General features: G+C 42.5%; 4 protein-coding genes across 4 annotated transcripts; 1 reads left to right on the top strand and 3 right to left on the bottom strand.

The window, feature by feature from the left end:
• Positions 1 to 5512: 5512 nt before the first annotated feature.
• Positions 5513 to 7594, bottom strand: PHALS_11409 (uncharacterized protein; the record flags this gene model as incomplete). Its single annotated transcript, XM_024725225.1, has 5 exons — positions 5513 to 5631; positions 5692 to 6052; positions 6125 to 6286; positions 6353 to 6588; positions 6646 to 7594. The coding sequence occupies 5 exons, from the start codon at positions 7592 to 7594 to the stop codon at positions 5513 to 5515; spliced, it is 1827 nt and encodes a 608-aa protein (XP_024571901.1).
• A 104-nt stretch (positions 7595 to 7698) lies between these two features.
• Positions 7699 to 9974, top strand: PHALS_11408 (hormone-sensitive lipase; the record flags this gene model as incomplete). Its single annotated transcript, XM_024725214.1, has 3 exons — positions 7699 to 9217; positions 9276 to 9404; positions 9466 to 9974. 3 exons carry the CDS (start codon positions 7699 to 7701, stop codon positions 9972 to 9974), a joined length of 2157 nt encoding a protein of 718 aa, XP_024571900.1.
• A 248-nt stretch (positions 9975 to 10222) lies between these two features.
• Positions 10223 to 11386, bottom strand: PHALS_11407 (Sterile alpha motif, type 1; the record flags this gene model as incomplete). The annotated part of the gene is made up of 1 exon (XM_024725203.1): positions 10223 to 11386. One exon carries the CDS (start codon positions 11384 to 11386, stop codon positions 10223 to 10225), a length of 1164 nt encoding a protein of 387 aa, XP_024571899.1.
• Positions 11387 to 11940: 554 nt separating this feature from the next.
• PHALS_11406 (maltase-intestinal-like) lies at positions 11941 to 15639 on the bottom strand (the record flags this gene model as incomplete). The annotated part of the gene is made up of 1 exon (XM_024725192.1): positions 11941 to 15639. The coding sequence occupies one exon, from the start codon at positions 15637 to 15639 to the stop codon at positions 11941 to 11943; it is 3699 nt and encodes a 1232-aa protein (XP_024571898.1).
• Between the last annotated feature and the right edge of the window lie 217 nt (positions 15640 to 15856).

Raw genomic sequence — 15856 nt, 5'->3', positions numbered from 1 at the left:
TAACTCACGCATCTGTTCCCAAGCCAACAGGAAATATTATAATGCATGTAGTTAGTAGGCTTCAAAGTACGCTACAATAACTGATGGTATAAGAGCAAAGCCTTCGTTTCTTCTCTTCACAACTTGATGATCAGGTAAAAGCCCTCAAAACAAGTTGCGTGCATTGCCTACGTTCGATTGCGAACTGATGATTCGCATCCTTAAGATACATTTCAAATATACTTTCTCTTATAATAGGGAAACGCTCAAGAAAAAAAGTACAATTCAAATCATCGTTAGAATCGCAGAATCCTTATGGCTTGCACCTGGCACTTCTATTTTTTAGTATTATAAAAAAGTTGAAGGCTGTATTAGACAATAAGCGTTCAACCCTGTTGATGTCACGACTTGGTATTTGAGAAGTTTTGGTAAATAGATTCCAAAAGCAAAGAAGCAGCGTTGTTTTTTTGTTGATTCGTTGTTAAAACCAAAGTATTTGAAAACGAACTTTGTGTTCCTTCGTGATCACGTCAAATTCGTATGCTATCACTGGGTCTTACTCGGTCAGTATACATCAAAAGGATGTGGCGATGTGAACCCTCCCACAATAATTCTAAATATTGTTTAATTAACTTGTGACCTTTGATGGAATCAAATCCTCAATCGCAAACAAGATCGTTGCTTTGATTCAACGACAAAAGCTTGTGATCGTGGCCAACACGCCTTCATCAAGCGATTAAGCGAATATTAGAATGAGTAATGAGGATCGGGAAATTTTCAGAACCGACTCTTTCCTCCGAGAATTTACCAGTCCAGTTCTAGACACTTTCTGAGACCTCGGTCGCTTCAACCTTTTTATTATAAATAAAATGCATTGAGATGATGCCGCTACATACTGTTAAAGAGCGATGTCACAGCTGTAGCTGTCTTTTACATGCATAAGATTTATATTTGCCTACACTCGGATATTTCTAGCTGTCATGGCATGGTAGTTCCACTATCTCGTTTGAGAGTATAAATTCTTTAGTTGACAAGTTTCATTGAACAATATTCAAAATCACTGTGGGACCTCTATCCAGAGCTCACATCCTCACATCCGTTTTATGTTTACTAACTGAGTAGGACCCAGGGATAGCAGAAAAGTTAGACGTCATCACGACAATGTACGAAGGAATCCAATGCTCGTTTTCAAATACTTTGGTTTTAACAACGAATCAACAAAAAAACAACGTTGCTTCTTTGCTTTTGGAATCTATTTACCATCGCTTCTCAAACGCCAAGTCGTGACATCAACAGGGTTGGGCGCTTATTGTTCAATATAGATTCCAGCATTTTTATATTACAAGAAAAATAGAAGTGTCAGGCGCAAGCCATAAGGAATCGGCGATTCTAACGATGATTTGAATTGTACTTTTTTTCTTGACGCGACGCACCTGACATGACAAATGCTTTGCTTATGTCGAGCGTTTCCCTATTATAAGAGAAAGTATGTTTAAAATGAATCTTAAGGATGCGAATCATCAGTTCGCCATCGAACGTAGGCAATGCACACAACTTGATTTGAGGGCTTCTACCTGCTCATCAAGTTGTGAAGAGAAGAAATGAAGGCTTTGCTCTTATACCATCAGATATTGTAGCGTACTTTGAAGACTACTAACTACATGCATTATAATATTTCCTGTTGGCTTGGGAACAGATGCGTGAGTTACTGTGTATGTATTTGCACTATATGTTTAACATGAATCTTGTGTGGTCTCTGTGATAAGTATAGATGGATTGCCCTAGTAATGCTTGCAAATTTTCTGCCGTTTGTATCGCTAACAGTCTTTCCTGTCGGTGAAGATTAATTACTTTGGCAAATTCGGGATAACCTAAATTACATTCACGTACTATCGCATTCTTTTTTTCGAATAAACGAGGCAGTATAGCACAAATGACACATTCACCAGGGAACCAAATAACTGATTTCCTGAGCCCAATACTTCATTCTGCATTCTTCCAGCTCCAACTTATACAGACTTTGGACAATGCAATTTTCTTACGCCATCTTCGCTTGTATCCTCGCTGTTACTTTTATCATTGTTACTGATGGTAAAGAATTTCGGAAGGGTCTTCGTTTGCAGAAACCTGACAAAACAAAAACTATTTCTTTCGAGCCGCGAACAAGTCCAAAAAAATCACTTCAGTGAGAAGTTCAGAATAGACGTCGACAAAGACAATTGACCGCGACGGTGTTATACTTGATGCTCGTGCTCCTCGCTCTCCTTCGGCTGTGTGTGGTAGACGACAGCCAGTTCCAGTGACGGTCAAATAGATGCGAAATGCATGACTTAACTTGTATGTTGCTATCAATACTACTACTAATAAAATGAATATTTTTGACATCAAATGCGCTTCTTATTGATCGATTATTGTCAGAAGCTTTGCAATTTAAACAACAGCATGATGTTTGGCAATTCTGGCAAGAGTTGATCTTACTTTTGGTCTGACTGACATATCGTACCAGTGTATGTTTTTTTTTAAGGTATGTCTTCGTCTAATGCCAAACAACCCTGTACGATCTGTTCTGTATGTACATCATAGATAGGGATAAGGGGGAATGCCACACTGAACCTGAAAACTGCGTAATCAAGCTTCAGATATTAGAGAAGTTCGTTACAGTCCTCTTCCCAAGGGAAAATGAAAGTACCAAGCGACATGGACAAATAAGTTTTTGGAGGAATTAATATAGGTTTGGTAGCCTTTGTTATCATTTCTAAATCTGTGCTAAATCAAGACAATAACAAGCTGTCGCTGATTCAAAACTTTTCTGTATCCCAAAGCATAAACGATGAGGGTGCGAGTGGTAGAGGATTTTTGGTCTAGTCGATATACTTATGACTGTACAAATATTATGCAGGCCTTCTCATACGTTAGGAAGGTGGCGACAATTAACAAAGACGGTGCCATATAGAAGGAGAACATTGACGGAACTACTGTACAGCGAACATTCCATGATCGTGCAGAAAGCTTAGTGACTGCTTCTATCCCAAAGCCAACTTGGATATCGGAAAATACTCCATTGGGTCCGGAGACTGCAAGTCTTAGTTTTTAATTGGTCCTTCGACAAAGGCGGTCAGAACCTTTCTTGAGCAGTGTCACAAAAATTGCCGGTTGAAAGCATACGTGTTTTTAAAGCCTTTCAGAGACAAAGTTGATTTCCGTGATGTACAGCCCGTGGTTTTAACATTGATCGACTCTGGTGCCCCATAATTCTAAAGCCGAACGCATTTGATCTCTGAGTGATACGAAACCGGATACACGGCTCATTGAGACCCGAAGAGTTGCTGGTAAATGTTGTTAAATGACTTGACGAAACTTAATTTCCGATATACAACAAGGCCGGTAAATGGCTTATCAAAGTGACCATTATTCACAGATTCAAACGACCGGTGCCGTACAATGTTCTCCTGTTGCAACAAAACGACGCCCAAAAAAAGCCTTGACCAGTTACAAATTGTTGGATTCTCGTGACAATTTCGATATGTGCCCTGTCATTTCGTTGCTCATAGCACGTGAGATTTAAACTCACTGTGGGCAGACAGCAAAGATCAAAGACCGACACAAAGCAAACGATGCAAGCGTATATTCCAACATGGGTGTCTTTGTAAAATCCCGATATATCAGCTAAAAGATCATTTTTAGGAGAGTCTGTCAGAGCCAAGCACACAAGAATATTATACAGCAGGGGGCTACTCAGGTGTGCACATTAACGCAAAATGAGTCACGGAGCTGAAAACTTCAGAATCTACAGAAATTTCATATTGTAACCACCACAAAGACACAAGAGGTATACTTGTCGCACGTAACGTATTATCTGACAAATGAAGGCTCAAATCACAAGGTAAGAATGCTCAAGAAATCATGCTAGAAACAGACCTTACCAGGAAGACAATATTGGAAGTATGCAACTAAGACTTATCTTGCGATACTAGATCCTTCACACTTCAAATCTTTTTGCTTGCGTTTAGATATATTTTTATGAGTGCCTTTAGAAGCTACAGCTGTTACGTCCACAACAAAAGCGAACACAAAAAGTAGTTGAGATATCAAATGATTCATTGTCTATTGTGACGACTCAATTCGCCTGGCTGATAACCACTTGAAGCGTCGGATGTAGGTTGATTTGTGTCGAGCAATTGCAAAATCATTAACTCTTATAACGTGCGCGTATCGCAGAAGGTCTTCGACCTCCAATCAATCCATGGCTCACGGTGTTCCAACCATGCCATACCAAGATTAGGTCGTTCCACGCTATCAAAGTCATGGAACTTGACACCGAGGTTAACAGGGACCCACGGCACAGTGACACAAGTTCTCGGTAAAAAGGATAATAAATGAATAATTTTGTCATTTGCTGTGAGAGATGCGGCGACGTCGTCGCTGCAGGCAACGACGTGTGATCTGGATTAAACATAACGGTTTAGATACAAACAGATGCACTCTAAACTTGACGAGGGCACGCTTTACTGCTCCTTGTCATGAACAAGGTAACTAGTGAGACTCAAATGCAATCACGCGGTCGTGCCAAGCCACTTGAATTGTGCATATCAAGCAGAATTGGCGGGGGATTGATCCCGCGTGGCAGGCTTTAATCAGCAATCGGATTTAGTGGTCCATATTGGTCCTCTACGGGAGTCGTCAAGATTATCCGTACCACAAACATATGTGACTTGATATCTTAGCTGCTGACATCGTGACGAACGTTTGCGAGCGTTAACGGTTGTTGTCGCGTCAAACGGATGTGTCAGATTCTATCGGATACGCTGTCGCACTTTTTGGAAGCGCCACAAACAGATGTGACTTGATATCTCAGCTGCTGACAACGTGACGAACGTTTGAGCTCGTGAACGATTGCCGTCGCGTTAAACAGATGTGTCTGGTTCCATCAGATACGCTGTAGCACTTTTTGGACCTATCGGAAGCCCTTCAAAAGGTTTACATTGGTTTGACGCACCGTGGTATTAATTCCACAATCCTTGAAGTGGAGCAGTCGATACTAAGCGGCCTGCTGACACTACTTCGACAGAACTCTGTCGCAAGATCAATGCTCTTTATTCAAAGGTACCGAGCGTCAAGTGCGTGACGCTATGGCTGAAAATCGAAACATTTTGGTATATGTGCGTAGCTGTGTATATTCATAAGCACCAAAGTATCGCTTAAAGACCCTGAATGCGTGAAACTAAATGATATTCGCCGATTCCAGTCAAAATTGAGACGAACAGAGAGCAGCCTATACGAAATACTCTCTTGTTTAGGATAGTTCTAAGGGTGCTATTATGAACGTACGGATGTGGTTCATTTGAGTGTTGCTTACTCAAGAAGGATGTTTGTAGCATGATGCCAACTTCAAAAATGGCAACTGAGTACTTAGGTTGCTCCTTCTTAGCATTTGACTCGTTACGTGATCAAAACTATAGGAGCTTGGCGTATATTTGGTGGAGGCGAATATTTTAAACGTAAACTTTTACACTGCTAGCTTTCCCTGTGAAAATTATTTTGCATGCTTCTCAGCTCTCAAACTGTTTTTTTCTGTGCTTGAGCAAACTAATACGGATGAAATGCGTTTTAAAGCTGATCGGTCCATGACGTCGCTGTCCGCCTCTTCCACTTCTGTTGCTAAAAAATGTTAAAATATTGACATCGTCTAACACTTTTCATTCGGTTTCTTACCTTTAGAAGAAACAGGATCCTTTCGTGTTTCATTTACATCAAGAATAAAGCTCGCTTCCTTCGACATCGGCGGAATTCGAATGTTGAACGGTAAAGTAGCAAAGTTAGCGGCTATCTCACTCACTTTTGCAGTTTTCTCTACTGTTTCCGTTGCGTTTTCCTCTTTTGCGAATATAGAAGTTTCAAAATGGGCATCTTCGGTAGCGAAAGTGCTCGACAGGCTGGTAGAATCATATCGTGCCTGACGCGCAAGTTTCATCATTTCTTCAATCGATTTAAAAAGCGCATGTTCGATGCCTTTCATATCATCGATATTTACAGTTATGTTTGTAACATTTTGCAAGATTTGTTGTAATCCAATCTAGAGGCACAACATTCAAGCTGTAATTTTAGTGTTCTAATCACTTTCCTTCTAGTAAGCAGCTTCACAAACCTTTAGTGGACGCACACTTCGATCCACAAACATATATTGATCCACAACAGTAGCCAGAGCACGTCTCGCACTAGAAATCTCGATTTCTTTAGTCTCAAGTCGCTGTGTATTATCCCGTTTGGACAATGGAGCTATCTCGAGGGCAGCATTTTTTGACCTTACCTACAAGTACAAAAAATAATGTCATTGTAGCAGCAAAAAGTACTCAAGACGAGTAATAATCGTTACAAGTTGGTCTCGCAGAACTGCGATTCGCCCCATATCTTCATCATGTTTAGCATCAAGTTCTTTGATAATTTCCTCTTGGGAATGCCACATTTGGATAACTTCGTTCGGGTCAACACCTGCGCTATCGTGACCAAATCCCATCCGTAGAAATACCTTGCGATACATCTCCTCTGATTCCATCTCTTCGGGCGTATCAATTGTACTCGCGCTATCTCTGCGTATTTTCTGCACCGAGTCTGTACAAATGGGCATTTTAGCATCATGACGAGCAGCAACAGACGTCCGAGACATACTGGATGTATAGCTTGGATGATCATATAACGGCTCGGTAATCGCACCTGCAATCTCAACTGCTTCGTCTGAGTTCGTTGTTGTAGCTTCGGTGTCAAGTAGTGCTTGCATTTGATTGTTGTAATACTTTTCAAACTTCGCCTTTTCACGTGACCACTTGTGTCGCAAATCAACTTCACGCTTATGCTTGCGCATGTTCGCAGCCATTTTAGCCTTTTGTTGTGCTAGTCTCGTCTGTATCTGACTTACAGCTTCGCTCGCACTTAGTTCTTTTTTCTGTAGCTCCAAGGTCTGATGGTTCAAAGCTGTATATCGTGTCTTTAATTCATTCGTATCTTGTGTCACTTGATTGCGTTCAATCAGGAGACGCTTTTTAATGTGCTCAAGGACCATCGTACTGCGCAGAATTTCATGAGAAGCTTGTGCCTGTTTCTGTAATTTCGCTTCCAGTTCATTGATCTTTGTATGTTTAGAGTAAAATGGTCGTCGTGAAATAGCAGTAATCGGCTGTAAACGATTAGCTTCTTCAACAATTCTGTCATTGAGTGCCATCTCACCAGTTCCGTCTTCACTTCCATTATTGCTAGGAGTGTAGTGTAAACCAAGCGCTTTACTATCTTTAATTAAATCCTGCAGCACTAGCTTTGCCTTTTCAACTTCCTCACGTTTCTTCAATACTTCAAAACGCAATTTATCGCTTTTAACTCGCTTTAACTCGACAATTTTTCGCACCTTTTGCTCGAGATTACGAATCAATTCGTTACTTGTTGCTCCAACTTGTTCCCCATTTGTTCCAGCCAAAATGTCGCGAGATGTCAATTCGAGTGCTGTCAAAATCCCTGCAGCAGATTGTGGTCTCAATTGTATTGGTAACGACATGCTTTTCGCCTTTCGGTGACTTGTTACTGGTCTAGCAGCCATTTCTCGTTTTCCACTGTTCCGATAAACCATTTTGACTATATCTGTAGCAAATGATTAACTTGAAGTGTCGTGAACGATGATTGGTTAATACTTGATCTCAGAATTCTGTCGTCACAACTCTTCGTTCGTCCATCATGAGCAGCTCCGGTCCGTTTCGCGATAATCTGCGGAGCCAAAGCTCTGTGCAGCTTATGGGATTTATCAATCAATGTGTGCAAGAGGATGTGAATGAAACAACGGAAGAGGGTGAGCTGCGTATTCGCGGTTATGAGACGCTACTGGGTACAAGCACAGCTGTGCTATCGTGTATTCAAGTACTACGTCGAATCATTCGCGAATATGCTTACGGTCGCATGGGACGGGAATTGCAACACTTGTCGCTAACTGTCGCATCCTTTGAACGTGTCCTCTATACTTTTATTAAGGAAGAGATCGTCATGGCTTCCAAACATTATACCAGTCGGCCATCTGTTGACTTTCGAACAAAAACGGCATTAAAAGATATTATTCCATTAATTCATACGGATGAACGATATACAATTTTATCAGGAGGCATTGCGTCGCTTTTGCGGCATGCTACCAAGTCGCTAGAAGAGACGCGACAGGTGCTTGAAGAGCTACAATCCGGATATAATCCAGATCGTGAAAATCGATGGTCGAGAACGTCCATAGTACTTGCAATAACGTTTATGTTTTTATACAAACGCTTTCGCATTCGTACGTCATTTAAGCAATTTCTACTGCAAGTATTGCCGACAAGGCAAATGATCAAGTGGGGAATTGTACTTCTAGTGGCAGCAGATTACTGGAATCGAGCCATGTATCGATTTTCCAATCTTCGACGCATCAAAGTACACCACGCTCGGGTATTAATGGCGTTACGATTGTTTTTGCTCTGTCAACATGTGCTACAGCGTGCAAGGCCGATTAGTAACGCGTCAGATCATCGTTTATTGATTGATAATCCAATGGAAGCAGATATTGACGACGATTTGAAGAATGCTACAACATTATTAGTTGAAAGAGTGCCGCTACCTGCTGAATACTATGATTGGTCGTCAGAACCATGGGGATTTACTGCTTTTAAGATCGGCACGAATGTTTTAATTGCCTCTAGTGCTTTTGCCCATTCCATTATAGGACAGCGTAATAAGCTTCTGCTGAAGTTTCTTGGTCCCCCATTGCTTGTGATGGCTATTCCGTATTACGCAATTCGTAACGCTAAAGCAGCTCGATACACAACCCGAATACTTATAGACCATCCAAATGTAGACGTAATTCGCATGGGCTGGCAAGTGTTTGGGGAGTCTAGACTTGTTCGATTGATCACAAGCTTTCAGCGTCCGAAAATCCCTGTCTTTGAGGAGCAGTTTCTTACAGCAGATGGATCTAGCCTCAGCAAGGAGCGCAATAATTCGTCAGATATTGGTCTTTATCTTTTCAGTGTACGTCCAATGGATTCTGTAAAGGCTGGAACTTGGATGAATGCTTGCACGCCTTTAACCACGCGAATGATTGCATGCGGCTTGCCATCAACGCGCCCTGTTCTTCTCTATATACACGGTGGAGGTTTTTTTGGACGATTCATTGCAAAAGACTTTTACAACTTAACAAATTGGGCTTGTGTGTTGGGTGCAGTAATCGTTTACGTGGGTAAGTTATCCTTGATAAGTTTCATTTATCGTTTGCGACTGTCTAATTGTCTTTGAAGATTACGGGCTCGCTCCAGAAATGCACTACCCAGGCTCCTTAGACCAATGTTACATTGTATATAAATGGATTCTTAGCGGTGGATTGGGATTCTCTCCTAGCAAGATTGCATTGTTTGGTGAAAGTGCTGGTACGTTTGTATTTGATCAGGTAGCTTAAGTTTGCTTACAAGGAATCAATGTTTGTTACAGGTGCAAACATGGGAGCTGCGCTTTGTATTCGCTGCATTCAGGACGGTGTCGAACTACCCAGTGGAAACGTCTTTATGTTTCCAGCTTTGAATTTACACTTGTCCCCATCGCCATCACGATTTATCCACCAGAACGACCCTGTACTACCACGTGGTATTCTCGAATTGGCACTTACAACATACTACCCTTCACACGGCCATTCGAATCAATACAAGCACAACATTCACGACCCGTGCGTATCCCCTGGATTGGCAGAAGACTCCTTACTTGAGAAATTCCCACCAACGTCACTTGTGGTTGGCGATCTCGATCCACTTCTGGACGACAGCGTCGACTTTTATACGCGACTTTCATATCTGAAAGTGCCGTCATCATTAAAAATTTACTCAGGGCTTTCGCATGGTTTTCTTATATACGGAGATTTGGTACCGGAAGCTCAAACAGCTATTGATGAAACGTGTGAGCGCGTACAGAATTGTATCCGGTTGCGCAAAGAATCTTGTCAATAGAAGAGAAAGCCGAACATTTAAACTGATTACCAAGCAAGCAAGAGTATGTTTTTGAAGTCAATGATATAATGCGTTCACAGCAAATAATCGTTGCATTGATGTTTCTGTCATTAAATACATGTCAAAAATTGGCAAGATTGAACTGATTGAGAACCTTGCTCGAAACATAAATCAGGCCATGTACATTGTATATCCATCTTGTGCAGTCGTAAGCAGACGTATGCTAGGCCACTGTATCAGTCAAGATCTCAAACGGACTTCGTATATAATCGACCGTATTGAGCATTATAGTTCTCTTGACACGTCGAGCTACAGAATGATTTATTTGTCAAATCATCGTGGAGCAATTGCTCTATCTGCAGAATACGATAACACTGCCAGCAACATTGTTGGTCGCCAGGAGTGCAGCTACTTTCAATTTTTTCCACAGAAATTACTTTAGCATCATTTCTGGATCGCCAAGCCTGAAGCGCTTCTTGAAATGTATCATGTGCATCCGCTTCATCATATGAACCTTCGAGCAAAGCACCTCCACATGTGCCTTTCGTTTTACAGTTAAACATCGGATTAATCCACTCATCTAACTCTTCTTGATTTGAAGTCGCTAACTGTTTCGTGTCGTTCTCCCTCCACTCTAAAAGTGCTTCTAAAAAAGAAGCATGACTTGCTTCTTCTTGAAAATCTCCATCGGCTAGATTTACTGGAGCCTGTATGTCTTCACCCGTAACGACATTATCTGCAAGTGGAGCTATCTGAGACCAATGTGTAAGTTTGCCTGAAACATCTCGAGCTTTCGGTACTGCAGAATTGATACTGTCAACTATTTCGGAGTCTTCTTTGTCTTTCATTCTTTTCGACACCTGCTGAGCTCGAATATGATCCATCTCGGTCACTAATCTATTACGAGCCGACACACTGAATACGCCAAGTTTTTCATATTCTTTAGGTGAGAAGTCCAACAATATTCTCCCTGTAACTTGATGATACTCGAATCCACTTTGAAGTTCCTCCAAACCAATAGATTTTAACCACTCAAGTACTTGAGGCACAGTCCAATCCTCAAAAGAAGATGGAGAAGTGATCAAATGTCTCTTGTAAGCCAAACTTTTGTTCTTCTTCTTTGTTCCAATCCTAGCTCCTTCCTTTTTTTTAAAAGTCTTAAGCTCAACATCTCGAGCGTACTGCCGGACACTGCCTCGATCTTCTCGAGCACTACGCCATCGACTTCCTGTATGCTGAAGTGGAAATGCTGCTATTCGCTTCTTCTTTTCCTCTTGCAATGCCACCCGAAGCTGCATCAATCTCTCCTCCATAGCACGAGCATCTACTTCTAGTCTTTCCGAAACAATCGAGTTACTTTTTTGTAGTCTAGTCTTCTTCCCAAAGACACCTCCAACTCCTTCCTTTGTCATTTCTATTGCAGCCACTTTGATTCAATAAAACCGACGGTAAGACAGGAGCATAAAAATAGTAAGCAGACGTACAAGAACTTAAGTGAAGCAAGGCACTTCAACATAGAAATGATGTCGTAAGCGTCATTATACCAAATCTTTCCATTTAACAGACGCAACTTCATCGTCTGCGGTGGCAAATAACTACAACAGGTGTAGTGGCAAATATGTTTAAGTTTCTATGGTCCCTATATCTATTGTAATAGCGCGAACAAACATAATTCCATAAACCATTGGAGTGATTTGTTTTGTCCAAGCTTATGTGCTGATGGTATTTTTATTTGTGCTAACATGATGTGATAGATTTGATTAATTTCAATAGAACAAAGTAACTAGCTACCAGAGCCAATACGCAAAGGCTCAATCTCCAATATTGAATCAGCAACTTCTCGCTTATATCTATCTCTACATGCACATTGCGCTAAAAACAAAAAAGGAATTCGAAAGGGCTTTTTATTGACTCAACTATGATTAAACACGAATATTTGTCTGTGTCGTGGTATTACGTGTGCATGTCATATCGTCTCATATCCTCGATGACGACGACGAAACAAAAGAATTAAAATGATAGCTAAGAATACACAGCCCGCAACGATACCAACGATACTAGTGATCGAAAACTTTGACTTCTTGATAGATTTCTTGCCTTCACCTTTACCACTCTCTTCTCCACTCTCGGAATTCCCTGAAGCGTTTGCTCCAACAGATTTGCTACCTGCTTCCTCCTGTCCACCTTCGGGTGTTGCAGCTGGTTGTGCTACCACTTTGACTTGAAATTCTTGCCCGATAGTCAAATCAAAACGCGACAGAACCAGCATCTCGGACTGCGCAAAAAAATCAGCCTTGATAGACGACTGGGAGGTTGCACCTTGTTTTGATACCAAAGTGACATCCATGGATGAGTTAGCTGCAAAACCATCGCCGCGTACACCAAATAATCGAATCTCTTTTAAGTCGGCATGCATCTCCGGTCCATCATATCCATGAATGTTGACAGTACTTTTAAATTCGACAGAATCTTTCGAATTCTGATGGACAGTAAAGTGCATCAATGAGTAGCGTTGATCTTCTATTGCTGATAACGAGTCTCCATCATCTACGTACAATTCTCCAAATGCTGACGAATTGTCTTGTGAAAGAGTCAATGCGGCCAAAAGCGTAAAGCCTTCACGTCGAGACAGAGCAGTTGTTGTTAGCGATTGCTGCGTTGGAACAATAGTGCCCCCACGAAGATGGACTTGAAGTTTCGACAATGGAGTCAGTAGACTTACACGTTGATTATTTTTTATTGCAGGATCCAGCGCTAACTTTCCACTTTGAGCATCGAACCAGCAAGCATTCGGAAAATAAACCTCGACAGAAATTGCTCCTTCATGTACTACCGGCGATACCATCAAAGCTGAACCGACCAGATATTGATGCTCAATATCTCGAGCATTTTTGTCACTAGGGAATTCGAACGATAGCGGTCGAACAACAGGGTTTCCCGAACGATGAGCCTCATAGAAGAGTGTATACATGTACGGCAAAAAGCGGTATCGTTGTAGTAGCGTCGAGCGTAATATATTCAAAGCCTCCGCATCATAGTCGACAGGAGTTTGCTTGCTTTCGCCACTGATCGCATGATTGCGAAGCAGAGGTAGAAGTGACGCAGCTTGATGCCACCGCACACAAAGTTCTGTCGAAGATTTACCCCGCGAGCCACATACATTGGGCCCTGATAAAGGAATTCCAAGTAAATTCATCTTAAGCGTTCCTGAAATGGACAAACGAAGCTGATCCCACGATGCCTCACCGCTATCACTCAACCAGTGACCCGCGTATTGTCCCGTGCCGGAAAAAGTTGCGCGAGAAAGCAGCACACTTCGTTTTTTGACGATCGCATCCAAGGCCATTCGTGTAGCTCGAGCTTGGGCATGACCGTACAGTGAATGAAGATTGTAGTGCAACGATGAATAGTGCAGTGCCGCCATCGGTAGCGTGGCCGAATTCAAATTGCCGTGGCCTCCAGAGTTAACTTCATTCTGACCCGGCACGAAGGGCTGGCGATATGGATCAAATGGAAAGTTTACGTCACTTGTTCGAATAAACCCACCGTCATCCGGCACAGTAAATTGCTCTGGCTCACCTTTTTCATCTTGGCGAGATGCAACGGTTAAGTGGCGCTCGATACAAATACGAGTGCACATGTCGTCTTCAGCTGCCAAAGTGCAATCACAAGAACTACTCGGCTCATTCATGTCCAACCACAGCCCATCGAAAGGCATGACATATTTGTAAAAATTCGCAAGTTGCTCATGCCAATATTGCAAAGACCTAGGGTGAAAGAAATCGACAAATACAGCCCATCCCGACCTAAATGCCTTTTGAGCGTATCGTTCTCCATTCACCCCCTTTACAAAAACATCGAGTTCTTCACCCCGAACTACTGGGTCCCAGTCTAGTCCGTCGTCTTCTTCGGAATGAGCTCGTTGACTACCAGCTTCACTGCGCTCGCCTGCAGAATAGTCATCTGAATCGCTGCGAGAATCCTGACCAGATATTTTGCTATGACTCTCCTCGTCATGGCCACTGACATCCTGTTCCTTTTCTCGAGAACCATCGCCACCGACAGCTGAATCCTCCATGCTACTTTCATGTCTTAAGTCGAAAAATGTCTGAGGAAAAGGAGACGTATTATCCTTTGTTAAAGCGTAATACTTGGCCATTTTGCCGCTAGTGCTTTGCATATTACTTGACGTGTTGTGCAAAGTGATGGCCGGGACTTGAACACACAAAAAGTACTGCGAGTGAAAGTGCAAATCATCAATAAACGCACGCAGGATACTATGTGGAAATTTGTTCTCATCCAGCGAAAACGCTCTTCCAGTATCACTAAGATAATTGAAGTCTTGCCAGTACGCATCCATTGGCACTCCAGCCATACGAAGCTGCGCCACAGCATTTATCGCATCATCAACTTTTCCACCAAGGCCGACATGATATCCCAAGGCCCAATACGGAGGCATTGCCGGACGGCCAATAATAGCCGTATACTGCTCTATGACTTGTTGTGGAGATGAGCCTGAGAAGACAAAGAAGTCGAGAATGCCACCGGTAAGTCGATACGTGAGCGCACTCTGACGTGCCACGACTTCCATCGCGTTGGAAGAAAGCATAAAAATCCCGTGAGCTTTGCTAGACTGGCCACCCCCCAGTTGAAGTACAAACGGATGAACTCCGTACAAATTGTCCCCACCGCTACGCGTGTGCACCGGGGTAGTAGTGTTTGGAGCGCGAGCAAACATTGAGTACAAATCGCCATTTTTATCCGCACGAAGACGTGTCGGGCCCAGTCGCTCTCCAAGTCCGTACAAAACGGGCTCATGATCTTTACTTGTTGACAATTGGGTTGAAATTTCCAGAAACTGATTTTCAAACACCAAGCCATTAAAACTTGCACCTTCATCTTGTATCTCAATTGGCGGCGTTGAATTGAACATAACTTCATTTGTACCGCGACGAGTTACCGCTATTCCGAACGGCCAAGGAGTAAAGTGGACCTCATAGTCACTTGAATCTTTCAAATTGCTCCCTTTGATATTTTGAGTACCTTGACGTCGAACTGGCAAATCTGGTACTTCATACCTTGGAAAGGCGGGATCCGTAATACGAATCCGCACCTGGTTTGACGATTCACATACAACATTAAGCTCTAAAAGAGGAACATCATTTCCAAATGGTCCTCGACCTCCATGTCGCAATGCAAGTGTACCACGCCAGCCATTTGACGTTTCATCCAGTGTAAGTAGCTCATAACCGTCGCTCATTGGTTGGAAACATTCGCCAGCTTCAAAACAGCAGCCGGCAAGATGACACGAATCCGCATCTTCCAGTACTTTAGCTACTGTAAATCGTGGGTTTCGACACGCTAAACGAGATGATTTGGCCACAATGTCACACTTGTCGGTTTTTGGTGGTTCTTCAACTGCAAAAGCACAAGGAATTCCTTCATTATCCAAACTTTTCCAGCAACATCCTTGAGCCAGACATAGTTCCTCCGTCGGATCTGGAAATGTGGCGCGTGGTGGGTAACAGTCCACACGCTGCGTCGGCTCTTTTGCACACCTGAGAGCAGCAGTCTCTTTCGCAGCAGACAACAAGTCTACTGTAATACTACGAGCCCGCTCAAAACCCATATAGACAGTCAGAAACACATACTGAAGTCGAACCATCACACTGAACGTAGAAAGAGTAAGACGCCGCGCTTTAAGCCGCAATTTGCGTTGTGTCTAAATGACCGATGATGTCGTTATACAATGATAGATATCATCTTTCCGCCGGGTCGCCCACTTCTTCCAACTTTTCACTTCAAGTTTTAACTGGCGCATTCATAGGCGACAAGCATATGCTTTTTCATGTCAACGGTGTCAGTATAAATATGCCATGTGG

Source organism: Plasmopara halstedii (genome assembly GCF_900000015.1).
Source record: "Plasmopara halstedii genome assembly, contig: Scaffold_54, whole genome shotgun sequence".
NCBI lineage: Eukaryota > Oomycota > Peronosporomycetes > Peronosporales > Peronosporaceae > Plasmopara > Plasmopara halstedii.
Note: the sequence above shows the minus strand (reverse complement) of the source record. Positions and strands in the feature narration are given on the sequence as shown.